This window comes from Esox lucius, chromosome 15 (assembly GCF_011004845.1).
Source record: "Esox lucius isolate fEsoLuc1 chromosome 15, fEsoLuc1.pri, whole genome shotgun sequence".
Classification (NCBI taxonomy): Eukaryota; Metazoa; Chordata; class Actinopteri; order Esociformes; family Esocidae; genus Esox; species Esox lucius.
Window position 1 is genome coordinate 17761986 of NC_047583.1, and position 15480 is coordinate 17777465.

The window sequence follows — 15480 nt, forward strand, 5'->3', positions numbered from 1 at the left end:
TATAAGAGTACCATAAAACCAGGTGGAATTTGGACAGGGACAACAAGTCAGGCCAGGTGGTCCTAAAACCTGTTCCTAAGGCTCAGGTCTGGACAAGGACAACTCCAACAGGACACCAGAGAAATTAAAGGGAGAATACTGTATGTGAAATCAAGAATATACAAGATAAGCCTAGTCAAAATGTTCTTTTCTATCATGATTTGGGACAATTTTATAGGATTAGGATTGGAGCATTTTCAGGATTGGGGTGTTAGGAATGTTTTAATGTTGTCACTTCATCAAGTTTCATTTACAGTATATATTGGTATGTATTTCTTACAATTAACATATGGATTAAAAGGTTTTCATAGTCGCGTATTGAAAGGCATATGGAATGAAATTCAAATCTTATGTCATATTTCATAAATGAGCTTTAAAGGGTGAGAAGACAACAACTTGTTGGGTACAATGGCCTCCTCGTGGTGTGCTACAGTAGTTGTGATTGGTGTGCTGTAGAACTACTTCCTGCTCATTTATTTAAAACAATATTTTTTTACAAAGGGTGCTACTACACCTTATCTCTTCCAACCTCTATTATGGTACCGTCAATTACGATCCTGTCGACTAATTAAACCAAGAAAGCAAATACATCGGCAACGAGGACCCATTATGGTTTTACAAGAAAGACCCAGGATGTTATTTCTTTGTCCAACTGGACATATAATACCTTGTAATGTCAGATAATGACAGCCAACCCATTAAAACGAGGCATGTTATTAAGCAGAAAAAAGCTACTAACCTGGACACCATTAGATTGGAATTGTCTGGATGTTATTTGTCTGCCATGGTGGATCCCAAACGAAAATGGCAACTGCAGACCAGTCTATTAACACTGTTTTTTTTGGTCAGCCCGACTGAAAGGAAATAAAATAATTGTATTAACTATTATTATAAATGTTAAAATTTTAAAATACGATAGTTCCCCAAGGGACAAAGCTAGAACCTATCGGGACCTCTGGGGATGTACAGTGGGGAGAACAAGTATTTGATACACTGTGGATTTTGCAGGTTTTCCCACTTACAAAGCATAAGTCTATAATTTGTATCATAAGTACTCTTGAACTGTGAGTGACGGAATGTAAAACAGAAATCCAGAAAATCACATTGTATGATTAAGTAATTCATTTGCATTTCATTGCATGACATAAGTATTTGATACATCAGAAAAGCAGAACTCAATATTTGGTACAGAAAACTTTGTTTGCAATTAGAGAGATCATACGTTTCCTGTAGTTCTTGACCACTGCAGCAGGGATTTTGGCCCACTCCTCCATACAGACCTTCTCCAGATCCTTCTGGTTTCGGGACTGTCACTGGGCAATACGGACTTTCAGCGCCCTCCAAAGATTTTCTTTTGGGTTCAGGTCTGGAGACTGGCTAGGCCACTCCAGGACCTTGAGATGCTTCTTACGGAGCCACTCCTTAGTTGCCCTGGCTGTGTGTTTCGGGTCGTTGTCATGCTGGAAGACCCAGACATGACCCATCTTCAATGCTCTTAATGATCGAAGGAAGTTGTTGGCCAAGATCTCACGATACATGGCCCTATCCATCCTCCCCTCAATACGGTGCAGTCGTCCTGTCCCCTTTGCAGAAAAGCATCCCTAAAGAATGATGTTTCCACCTGCATGCTTCATGGTTGGGATGGTGTTCTTGGGGTTGTACTCATCCTTCTTCTTCCTCCAAACACGGCAAGCGGAGTTTAGACCAAAAAGCTTTTTTTGTCTCATCAGACCACATGACCTTCTCCCATTCCTCCTGTGGATCATCCAGATGGTCATAGGCAAACTTCAGACAGGCCTGGACATGCGCTGGCTTGAGCAGGGGGACCTTGCGTGTGCTGCAGAATATTAATCCATGACGGCGTAGTGTGTTACTAATGGGAGCCCCAGACCGAGGGATATTGACCATCATCTTGAACTTCTTCCATTTTCTAATAATTGCGTCAAGCTGCTTTCCTATTGTCCTGTAGCCCATCCCAGCCTTGTGCAGATCTACAATTTTTATCCCTGATTTCCTTACACAGCTCTCTGGTCTTGGCCATTGTGGAGAGCTTGGAGTTTGTTTGATTGAGTGTGTGGACAGGTGTCTTTTAGAAAGGTAACAAGTTCAAACAGGTGCAGTTAATACAGGTAATGAGTAGAGATCAGGAGGGCTTCTTAGAGAAAAGCTAATATGTCTGTGAGAGCCAGAATTCTTACTAGTTGGTAGGTGATCAAATACTTATGTCATGCAATAAAATGCAAATTAATTTCTTAAAAATCATACAATGTGATTTTCTGGATTTTTGTTTTAGATTCCGTCACTCACAGTTGAAGAGTACCTATGATAAAAATGACAGACCTCTACATGCTTTGTAAGTAGGAAAACCTGCAAAATTGGCAATGTATCAAATACATTGTTCTCCATACTGTATATTAAGGCCCCTGATGAGCGGCTCAGGACCAAAGCTGAAGAGAATGGAAATGTACGTATTTTTTTCATGTTCAAACGTTCTAATGAGTCTATTATAATGTCATCTAACGTCATGCAGCTATAACTCTATTCCACTTCTACACTGCCTGATAACTTCAGTATTTTCAGCTAACCATGGTCTTTAAAGATGTATGTGGTGCACATCTAACACATCTAGAGAATTAAATTGCTTGATGAACCATGTTATGACTACTTTCATAACGTTCATTGTGTTTTCAATGAAAAAACGATTGTCATTACTATTTTTAACTGAAGTGTGTCGCAGAAGAAAATGCTATGATTTCCCTGTCACTGGCACAATTGAATAGAAAGGCTGGATCCTGATGCAAAATCATAGAAACATTTGATAATATACTTGTTTACTTAAAATACATACATAATTAAATTTTCCGGTACTTTAGAAGCAGAGTAAATCATATTTAGCCTACCTTTAAAACCAGACCTTGAATGATATATAATGAAATAGCTTCCCAGTAAATCCCAGTAAAACCCATGTTCCTGCACAATCAATAAATAGTAATGGTACATCTGTCCTATAGCACTGTTGGTTTTCCCCGTTTGTTTATTTAACCAGTTAAATAATGATATTCCATGCAACAGCTCTTCATGAATTATTCATCAAACATACTGAATAATCTGTAGAATGTGAAAGAATATGAAAAGAACCAATTTCCCACTAGTTAATTTAAAAAAAAATACTGTGGTTATCTCTGCCAATGCTGCAGTGATACTAGCTGCTGCCAAGGCAGGAGAGAGTAAACACACTTCAAAAGTTGTCAGTGAAATAACAGGATAGAACTGTGTGTCACCATGGCGATGCCACCCATTAGCATTCCAAACTGCTCTGAATCGTCTGCTTATATCGGAGACTCTCTCCTACAACCAAACAAAGCTACTGATCTGTTTGGCCAACAGGTAGCTTAGGTAGTTATACATAAGGACACCTTGGCATGGGCAAAGAAAATGTGAAGCGGGATTTGGCTCCACACACACTCTTTAAATGTCAGCTTGAAAGTTATCCATTATCCTTTTCTGTTACAGAGCAAAATGCGGTGATATTGAAAAGCGGATATGCTTTTAAAATGGTTTTGGCACCACCAGTCTATGAGATGACTGTATGGTTACAAAATACCATCCATCTTAATAGATGTCTCATCTCCTTGGAGGAAGACCCTGCAGAGGAGGCCATGGTAAGTAAAGCCTGAACAAGTTCTTTGATGATAATAGGAAGAGTAGCTTAGCCGCTGTGGTTACCTTCAGATGACTAAACACTTCTTTACCCACTCAGCAGTCAGTAAAGCATATCTGTTTGATGGATGACTTTTTGCCTCTCTTCTGTCTTATCTTATGAAATTATCCCAATGATAATCCAGATCCATACTCAAAGTGGGCGTTCACTTTTAACATCAAAGCTTCTGTTCAGGACCTATTCTCTGTTGCTAGGCAACTGTATCAACACCTTGTTCATGCCTGACTGGCATGTCTTTAAAGGGGATTCTCACATCTCTTGGGTTATTCCATCTCTGTTTCCTCTTCATTTTCTCTCTTCACCAGAGCTGTGTCTTTCTGTGTCTCTCACTGCCCATCTCAAAAGACAGAAAAGTAATTTTTTTAATCAAACCTTTAGACTACCTTGATTTCTAATATATCTTGTTTATAGGGGCAGCAAGTACATTATATGAGTGATGAAGGCTGACAATACAAGAAGGAGTCAAGAAGTAAGAGTGTAGGGTGGGGAAGATGCGACTGATAGTGTGTGACAACATAGAGGGAGATGGAAAGCCTAGTTATTTTTTTTTATGATATTATCTTCTTCAGGGTTAAATTAACTGGCAAATAACTGCAGTAGTCTGTGTAATCTTTGTTAATATTTTCTGATAGGTTTCACACCTAATTCTTCCAAAAGGACAGTACAGAGAGCTTGTGGGTAGGTAAACAGACAAACTGCACTGAGGTCTCTTTGAAGACGACGTTACTCATCTTTGGATCTTGAGATCATGTCTCCTCTGGCAAAGGGTTCAGTGGATTATGTTTGGCGCCATCTTGTCCCATATTGATCATACTTCACTGTTTATGGCTTGTTTACAAAGACAGCTTAGGAAGAACTGCATTCTGTATCTGGTTTTGGACCTGTTGTGTTCACTGTGTGGCCAGTGTACTGTAGATGTTCACAGTGGTGATTGCGGTTTAAGGTTGTTTGCAGTGTGTGCTTTATGATAATGTTACAGTTCCAACCCAGATGATTTTTGGGGTCCGTTGATAATGATAAGTGAAAAAGGCTAAGAAAGCTTTGTTTTTTATCGGATTGATGATACACTTCAAATAGCTCTACAAAAGCCATGTTTCTAATCTTAAAAGAACTCGTTTCAGTCAAAGTGACAATGTTTTGCAAACTGAAGTTGCTGATGTTCATGTCTTGATGAGAGTAGAGGATTTATTCTGGCCAAACATTTTCTTTTTAGGAACATGGTGGTCCTAAGATTCAACAAACGTCTGCAATTTTCCAACTGTGATCTATAATTTAAAATGTTTTTATCTCTTAAACCCTCCTTCTCAAAATGAACAACAAAAATATAATTGATCCATTATCCGTTTTCCCTTATAGGCACTCAAATGTCTAGATGAAAGTCATTCTGGGTGGGATTCCATAACAAAAAACAGTTTTAACAAATTCTGAATATGCTTGCGTTATCTCTAGGAGTAATCATTCCTGAGAGATAGATCTGATGTCCCTATATTACGGCCATATATTCTAACATCAACAAATATCTGGCCCTTCTGGAAGTCAGGGAGTTCAAGCCAACCTAAGTGTATAAAAGACAATAATATGTGCAAAATTTCACACCAGTATTAAAACACAAAGCTGTATGATAGACTGCATCAAGAGGTTTTAGACCTGATGCTGTTATTTTTGCCCTAATAGTGGAGATGGGTGCTTTCAGGCATGTCACAATAGTTATTTTTTCCTTTTTAATTTGGCCGTTATGTAATTTGAAGGTTTTGTCTAATTTAATGTGTTCTCCAACCTTCCCCATGTTGAAAGATGACTACAGGGTTTGGCCCCTAATTGTCATACCCCAGTGAAACTGGAGGTAATGGATGACCACTTTAAAGGTCCTACTGACTGAGATTAACAAAGATATGTATCAATGGAAAGATACTTATTTTGTATTTGGCTTGTAAGAATTTCTAAGGGTGCCAATAATTGTGACACATGCTTTTGAGAATTTATATTTTTTATATTTTTCTTGAAGGTTTTCCTCAAATATAGGTTTGATTTCTCTCCATTTTTGAGAGTAAGATCCACCTGATAAACAACAGTATCATTTTAATTTGCATTTGGTACCAGCCTACGGTCCATTAGTGATTTTTAAATAGTTGGACTGCAGGTGGGCAACAGCTTGTTCAAGACAGGGAGCCGTAACATATTATACTGTGTCATAAATAATAAATAAAAGTTTTTTTTACAGAGTTACATCATTGATGTTTAGAGTGAACAATATATGACCCAAAATTGAACCATGTGAAACTTCTTTGTGGACAAGAAATCTAGATTAAATTCCATCAGCTACAATAGCCTTTGTTCTGTCACTAAGGTCATTTTGAAACCAGGGGCAAGTGTCCTTGGCCAGGTATAATGAAGACAGCTTTTTTGATAAGATTAAATTATCTACTGTACTGAAAGCTTTCAACAGGTCAACAAACAGTCAACACAGCTTAATTTCTCATCTAAGTCATTTGACAATATAGTTTACCATCAGTGTAGTTGGTGTGATAGTACTGTGCCCAGGTCTAAAACCAGCTGTTCAAAATGAAATTTTCTGATGAAATCAACTGTATATTTACCAATGCCTCTAGGATTTTATCAGGGGATGACAATTTAGAGATATGGGAGTGGGAGCACATGAGCATTTTTCCAGACTTTAGGGATAATCCCCCTAAAAATGTTTATTAAATGTATGCGTTAGATCTCCAGAAATAATTGGAGCAGCAATAACCAATAAGCCTGGATCTAACATATCAGTGGTTATCTGTGGTTTTCTTAGTGTCTATGACTAGCATTGGACCTCTTTTTCAGTGAACAGACTCAGCAAAACCTCTTAAAACAAGTGTTCCTGCATAATTATCAATCATTTATTGCTTTGTCATTTGAGGTAGGATTTTTATTTCAAAAGGTTCACCTGCTGCAATAAAGTCGCTATTAAAGGCATTCACACTTGCATTTTGATCAGTAATAAGTGCTGAGTCCAACACTATATGTTATGGATGTGTGTTTGTTTTTTTACTGTTTTCCAGTATTTGGAAGGATATCCGTTGCAGGTAGATAGCTTATTTATATAGTTGTCTGCTTTTGTTTTTAAAATTAGTTTTATAAATAGGTTTATCAATGCCTTTAAAGTCTGGTGTGCCTTGTTAAAACTTAATTTATGGAATTTCTTTCCTTCTTAAAATGCGTTTGAGGTGTGTAATGAAAAGGTAGGGTTGGTATAGAAAATACCATGAATATTTCTGTAATGCAGTAGTCCATTTGGCAAGAACAGCATAAATAAGCAAAGAAAAAAACTACATTTTATCATTAATTTAAGATACGAAGGTCTGTCAATCCAGAATATTTCCTGTACTTTGAAACTATCTTCAAGCGCAGTTGCAAAAACCATCAAGCGCTATGATGGAACTGACACTCTTGGGGACCATCAGAGGAAAGAAATACCCCGATTTATCAGGCCTCAGAAATTGGTGCTACAGAGGATAAGTTCATTAGTGAACAGACACATCCTAACATAAACTGTTCAGAGGAGACTGCATGAATCAGGCCATCATGATCAAATTGCTGCAAAAACACTACTAAAGGACAAAAATAAGAAGAGACTTGCTTAGGGCAAGACTGGTGGAAATTTGTCTGTGGTCGGATCAGTCCAAATATGGGATTTTTGGTCACAACTCCCATGTCTTTGTGAGAAGCAGAGCGGGTGAAGTATGATCTCTGCATGTATGGTTCCCACTGTGAATTATGGTGGAGGAGGTGTGACTGTGTGGGGTTGTTTTGCTGGTGACACTTTCATGATTTATTTAGAATTCAAGGAACACTCAATCAGCGTGGCTACCACAGCATTCTGCAGCAATATGCCATCCCATCTGGTTTGCGTTTATAGGATCTTTTTTTTTTCCAACAGGGCAATGACCCAAAATAAACCTCCAGGCTGTGTAAGGGCTAATTGACCAAGAAGGAGTAAAGGTGCTGAATCAGATGACCTGGCTTCCACATTCACCAATTGAGATGTTATGTAATGAGTTGGACCACAGAGTGAAGGAAGAGCAGCCAAAAAGGCCCAGTATATGTGAAAACTCTTTCAAGACTGTTGGAAAAGCATTCCACGTGTGTGCCTTATGAACCTGGTTGAGAGAAGGCCAAGTGTCTGGAAAGCTGTAATCAAGGAAAAGGGAGGCTACTTTGAACAATCTAAAGTATAAATTGTTTTTGGTTACTTCATCATAATAGTAAAAATTAAGAAATACCCTTGAATTAGTTGGTGTGTCCAAACCTTTGACTTGTACTGTATGTGTATTTTCAATTGAAAGCACCTATGCTTTTGAGTTCATGGCAGTATTAATAAAGCTCCCTTGACATTTGTAGACAGACACAGGCTGAACAGTTAAGGGGGCAAAGTTGAATACAAGAGCAGAGCAGAGATTTCTGATGACACTAGACAGCTCTGACCACTGGCAATAGGCAGGCCTTCAGAGGTCCACCTTAAACAAATAGGCAAGGCAGTTTATGTTTCCTCTTAAGGCCAGGGGGCTTGTGTCTATGTGTGTGGGCAAATGTAAGCAGTTCTGAGAGAGTGGGTGTGCATTTTTGTGTGTCTCAATCTTTCTGTGTAAGCCTGTGAACACCCATTATGATGTCTTGTGTTTTGTAGTCCTTATGTTTCATGTGCTTCAAAAGAAAACATGGTGGGGTTAATTATTTGTAGAGATATGTTTTCCTAACTTTTCTGATGGACAGCACAGTCCAACATCACAACAGGCCCTGCTCCAGCATACTGTTACCATCAAAACCATGGCTTCCTTAGTGCATATTGTATGTGTGAGTGTATTTGTATGATATATATAATTTTTTTACATGTATTCAGAACGCATCTCAGAGTAGGAGTGATGATCTCAGATCAGGTCCTCCCATTAAAAAAAATAAGTAAACTGATCCAACACCTCTACTCCAAATTAAAACTATATATGTTATCTAAGGTCATTTAAACCAATATATATCATGCAAAGTCAATTAAATTCTCCACTGTGTGCAGTATATTGGACTCCTGTAATGATTTGTAAAGATTCAAAGTGTATATTTAGATTACACAGAATGAATTATATCTTGTATCACTCTATGTTAATATTCATGTTAACTATGTTATAGAGGGCCCTATCACTTACCCATAGTTCGTCAACTCTGTCAAGAATCATTTTACACTTTCCAATGATGCGAAAGGACTGAACAGGTCTTGAATGTAGCCTTTGACTTATAGTTGCTTTATCCATTTATGGCTAATATCTAGACCTACATGGTGTTTTTAGGTAGGTCAATATCATTGGAGTTTGCAGTCGACACATTTTTAAGCCGACAAACACTTAAACAGGTAAGGAGAGAGGTGGTTCAGGGATAAAGGGTGAGCAGAAAGAAAGATTCATACAGTGCAATAATTCTGCTGACAGACTATGCACTGCTTGCTGTTTTTGTCAAAGCACTATACTGTATAGTTTGCTCTGATATCGATTGTGGGCATTTCGGCAGCACTAGGTGTTCACCCGTTTGGGGATTTCAGCAGTGTTAGGATTTTAGCAGCTGTGGGACTTGGGCAGCATAAGTCCTACTGCTGACTTGTATGTTGGCCTCCGGGAGTGCTGAGGCTGCCTAAGGTGTGTGTGTGAGTGTGTGTATTCTACATTACTATGTATAACAGAGCTAGCTGATGTGTAAAGTTACAGTTTCCTTGGATTTTTGCATTTGGGAGTTTCAAACAGCATGACATCTTCTATATAATATAATTTATAAAGAGATGTGTTGGTGAGGCGCAGTAATACAAGTGATTGTTTCTTTGATTTAGATCTGTGATTCAGCCACTGTCCCCAGGTGGAATAAGCTCATGTGGCAAATGTTATATTCTTTAACAGTCATAAAAATATATGTAGAAATTAAGAATTCTAGCTTAAATATGTATTATATGTAGGATATTTTTGTTACCTATTATCTACCTAAGATATATATATATATGCCCTTTCAAAAACTCTCCCAGTTCTTTGTGGTTATCTGTTTTAAGATGACATTTGTAATTTGGTTGACCTCTGAAAGTTTATATTGCTTTCAGCTCATGATATGCATTGGACAGTTTGTGCTATTTCTGCAATGTCAAACTGAAATGTGTTTCATATGGTAATGCATACTCACGGGACACCATTTTCCGTTCAATGCGACAGTTTCAAAGAGAATGAAGATAAAACAGACGGTGTGTTTGTGCGCATTTTATTTAAAAATAGATTAACTATTTTCTGTGATTTTGACAACAATATCACCATGAAAAAATATGATAGTAACAACAATTCTCGGACATCCAGTAAAAGCTAAAAATTCATATTGAAAAAATTGTTACCATTGTGATTTCATTGAGTGAATTATCATGATGAAGTTTAAATATTTTGTGCCACACCTTTACGTATACTAAATGTTTATACAACACTGTAACACATTCCACAAAACTACATATTTCTTAACAATAGAAATGCCATTGCACAGATCTCTCACCCTCCGCTAAAACCGAACACTTTGATCATATGATTGAGTTGAGTCAAAAAATTCAGAACAGAGACAATAAACAATAAAACTAATCAATACTAATCAATAGCATAATAAAAAAACACATTTTCATACTTTTTGCAAGCAGTTAATGAGCAGACTTTCACATAAAGTACTACGATGGATTTCATTAGAAAATCTATGGAGACTAAAGCACTTATGTATCTGGGTTCTTTGATCTGAATCAGAGAAGAATGCTACGTTGCATGAGAAATAAAATAAGAACAAGAAATCACATACTTGATTGTGATAAAATGAATCTACCAAAAAATATATATTGAATAAATAAGAGTGATATTAAATATACACATTACAGAACATTCCTGCAAGCTTCACTGACACTTTGTGTCCATTCATTTCACTTCTGTCACAGTGTCTTTGAGCCTGTAAGTCTTCACAAAAGCTACGATAGGAATACAGTAGTGATCCAACCCTGAACTCACACTTACTTTAGCTGTGTAACGTGGAGGTCTGCATGATCAACACTCACTATGTATGTACAGTACAGTACCTGTATACACTTTGTGATGGTGCAAAAGAATGGTGCAAAATAACTTATGTGCCTTTATTTTCCACTTATTAATGTAATTCCAATTAGCATATAGAAAAGCTTTTTCATAAATATAAAGGGTAGGGTGGGGTTAATTATGCAAAAAATGAAAATTGGTGTCTATGCTTTCTAATACATGTGCTTTCTAGTTCATAAAAGGTTACAGTATGATTAAAATGTGACTATTTTTTATGTTGACTGAATTCCTGGCAGTTGATTTCTTTCAGGTTCATTAATAAGAACCTCAAGTGGAAGGTAAAGCACCAGCGCTGTCTCTATTTGTGTAAATATTTTAGACCCTTACGTCATTATAAACAAAAGTCAGTCAAGTTAATGTCAACCTCTTTACAAACTTTATAAATTCTCAATCATATTACAATTAAACTTGTTAGTTATCATTTACTGTACCTGGCTGTTTCCTTGTAATAAACACACTGGCAAAAGAAAGCCACCATACTAGCCGAACACACACATTAAAAGCACACAGATAATCAGTCCTGGGTTGGCTGTGTAAAGTGAGTCCTGTGTCCTTGCAAAGTAAATATTTTGTATTCATTTTGATGGGACCATGTCTTTTATGACTGGTTCTCTGTTCAGGTAGGTGGCCCAGTAGACCAGGTTGAAACCCCCAAAAAGAACAGGGAACATAATCCGGGACATACGGTCAATTTTGCTAACACTGTTGAAGGTCTTCTTGTTCTGCTCAGGTTTAACCTCTGGTTTAGCCTTGTTGGTGTCAGAGGTGGCACTCTTTGAGATGGTGGGCAGGCTACCTTGGTCTTTAGTGATGTTTGGGGCATAGTTTGCCACAGCAACGGCATAAGCGTTGTTTTTCTTCATGACGGATACCTCCTTCTTCTGTTGGAGGAGAGAAATAAAATTAGAGAGAGTGGTTATAATTAAATAAAAGACCCTACAAGCAAGAGGTCAAAAATTATGAAATTGTTATTGCATTCATTTTCTTAGTATCTCTCATAAAAATAAGACCTCACCTCAACAAGGTGCCAGAACGATACTCAGTGTCTCACTCATAGCACAATATAATTTAGGTTTACTTTACAGGCAAAACATTAAAGTGAGATTTTAATGTCTCTGAGATATTGTTGAACCTCATATTCCTTATCTGTGTTGTTTATTTTTTGCATTCATTTTTGCTCAGTTTCATGAAAGGTGTCAATACCTGAGTTAATGGAATATCTTTATTTTTGAGCTACATAATAAATACACTATTTATAATGTAATTATTAATGTTGATATCTCTACCTCCCCAACACAACACCTATACACATCACCAATATTGCAAACCAGCATGTCGTGAATATATATATGACAGCAATCAGCTCAGTTAGAAACGTTTTTGTGAAGTAGTAGCACTGTCACACACATTCCTCTGACTACTGTATGTGAGCTGTGGTTAGAAAGTGTAATTATGGAAGTCTCCTATACATTATTAAATAGAACCTTGCCGCTCTGCCCACTTGGGGGTGAAACAAAGTGACTACATTGGTTAACCCTATTGGCTCACACCAAAAAACATATGTTTTCTGCTTGATTGGGTCAATTAAAAATGAGATTTCAGAAAAGTTGAACGTTCAACATTATCTGAACCCAAGCATTCAACATTACCTGAACCAAAAAGTTAGAGTGCTAGCGAGCAAGTAGTCAGTGATTTTACAGACATGAAATGCTTTACACAAACATAGCTAGCTATATACACTCACCTAAAGGATTATTAGGAACACCTGTTAAATTTCTCATTAATGCAATTATCTAATCAACCAATCACATGGTAGTTGCTTCAATGCATTTAGGGGTGTGGTCCTGGTCAAAACAATCTCCTGAACTCCAAACTGAATGTCAGAATGGGAAAGAAAGGTTATTTAAGCAATTTTGAGCGTGGCATGGTTGTTGGTGCCAGACGGGCCGGTCTGAGTATTTCACAATCTGCTCAGTTACTGGGATTTTCACGCACAACCATTTCTAGGGTTTACAAAGAATGGTGTGAAAGGGGAAAAACATCCATTATGCGGCAGTCCTGTGGACAACAATGCCTTGTTGATGCTAGAGGTCAGAGAAGAATGGGCCGACTGATTCAAGCTGATAGAAGAGCTACTTTGACTGAAATTACCACTCGTTACAACCGAGGTATGCAGCTAAGCATTTGTGAAGCCACAACACGCACAACCTTGAGGCGGATGGGCTACAACAGCAGAAGACCCCATCGGTACCACTCATCTCTACTACAAATAGGAAAAAGAGGCTACAATTTGCACGAGCTCACCAAAATTGGACAGTTGAAGACTGGAAAAATGTTGCCTGGTCTGATGAGTCTCGATTTCTGTTGAGACATTCAGATGGTCGAGTCAGAATTTGGCGTAAACAGAATGAGAACATGTATCCATCATGCCTTGTTACCGCTTTGCAGGCTGCTGGTGGTGGTTTAATGGTGTGAGGGATGTTTTCTTGGCACACTTTAGGCCCCTTAGTGCCAATTGGGCATCGTTTAAATGCCACGGCCTACCTGAGCATTGTTTCTGACCATGTCCATCCCTTTATGACCACCATGTACCCATCCTCTGATGGCTACTTCCAGCAGGATAATGCACCATGTCACAAAGCTCGAATCATTTCAAATTTCAAAAATCCCAGTAACTAAGCAGATTGTGAAATACTCAGACCTTATGACAATGAGTTCACTGTTCAAGAAATGGCCCCCACAGTCACCAGATCTCAACCCAATAGAGCATCTTTGGGATGTGGTGGAACGGGAGCTTCGTGCCCTGGATGTGCATCCCACAAATCTCCATCAACTGCAAGATGCTATTCTATCAATATGGGCCAACATTTCTAAAGAATGCTTTCAGCACCTTGTTGAATCAATGCCACATAGAATTAAGGCAGTTCTGAAGGCATAAGGGGGTCAAACACAGTATTGGTATGGTGTTCCTAATAATCCTTTAGGTGAGTGTAGAGTGCCTTCCAGAATAATTGGCACAATTAGAAGATCTAATGAAGAAAATCACATAGATGTGTATTTATATTTAGGTTTTACTTTTTAAAGAAAAAATTTAGTCTGGGACATTTGAGATTAATGACAAGCCATAGTACAACATTTTCATGACAGATTTTGTCTCAATAGTGCCACTTTGACAACCAGTGGCCAAAAAGCTAAAATCTCAAAAACTCAAATCTTTAATCTGAGACTTCGGTAACTCCATGACATTCAATTTCACTGGAGTGTATAAACTGACACACAGGCTAAACTCCCGTAGTCATCAATCAACGTGGGAAAGGCCAGAACACCCAAATGCAATGAGACAAAAGGTTGTTGACCATATAAAATCAGGCAATGACTAAAAAAGATATCTACACACCTGAAAATACCTATTTTTATTATTAGAGCAATAATTAAGTAATGTGGAAATTGGAGCTACAATAACCCTGAGTAGAAGACACGTACATGTTGTCCCCATGCACAGTAAGAAGGATGGTTCAAAGGTGGTAGAAAAATGTCCAAGGATCACAGTTGGAGAATTACATAATTGTTTGGTTTGATGGGAACCAGGTTCTATGGTTTGATGATACTAAATGTAGCTTTTTGGCACCAAACACCAGAGGTGGATCCACACAAAAATGGATCCCTGAACAAATAATCAAGCATTACAGGACATGACCCAGAGCTGTCATCTTAATGATGGAAGGGTGCACAAAGTACTAAATACAGGGGTGCCAATAATTCTGCCAATAATTTGTATAAATTGATCTCTTGATGATGAAAAATTTTCTTCACTTTTGACTACATTAAAGGTGAGATTAACTAGATATTATGACTGTAAGATAAAGCTGATAAACAACAATCACATTTTTCACAGCCTTTTTTGTTCATATTTACCTAGAGTGCCAAAAAATATGGAAGGCACTGTATGTTCTGACACCAGGTCGCACAATTACCATCTCTCACTCGCTGAATAGGGGAATACAATGGGGAGAATAGGTTGGGAGAATAATGAGCTTAAATCAGAATTCAAACATCAGAACCACTTGTGAAATTAAAAAACAGATATATCCCTAATTTACTCCCACCTTGTGGAAGTTATCTTAATTTCACCAGCAACTGTATAAAAACATATTTCACTTAAAAACAAGAAAAACCCCCCAATATTTTTGGATATCGAAGCAAATTAGATTCATTATTCCTTACACTCTTCAGTGGTTGTTTTCTCACTTGAACAGAAATTGAGGGAACTGTGTTGAATTTTAGCAGCATGGGATCCTGCTTGCCAAATTTGTTATTGCTAGAAGAGAGATTAACTTTTTCCCTTGACTCCATTTGCAAAGTATACACTTGTTAAACCCTACAACCTCAGCCCTTTGCAAATGGAGTCCAGCCCTTATATTGCAGATGAAGGATAGGGGGTACACCTTTTTTGTTTGACAGCAGAAACCGGAGTGGATTCTACTGACCAACAGAAAATCGCCATTTTAGGATTTTCTTTTGTATGTACCAAAACAAAATTCAGAAGAATGAAAGTTTGTGAAACACCATCATTCCACTATTATTGCAGATATA

The 15480-nt window shown here is 37.7% G+C and overlaps 1 protein-coding gene across 5 annotated transcripts in view; it reads right to left on the bottom strand.

Annotated features, from left to right (window-relative positions):
• Positions 1–10013: 10013 nt before the first annotated feature.
• The window catches only part of gabra2a (gamma-aminobutyric acid type A receptor subunit alpha2a), a 120329-nt gene continuing 114862 nt past the window's right edge, over positions 10014–15480 (bottom strand). For all 5 annotated transcript variants that reach the window (XM_020054382.3, XM_020054381.2, XM_020054380.2 and 2 more), the window contains one exon: positions 10014–11768. In XM_020054382.3, coding sequence (XP_019909941.1) covers positions 11463–11768 — 306 coding nt within the window. In that variant the 3' untranslated portion in view covers positions 10014–11462. The remainder of the gene's footprint in view (positions 11769–15480) is intronic.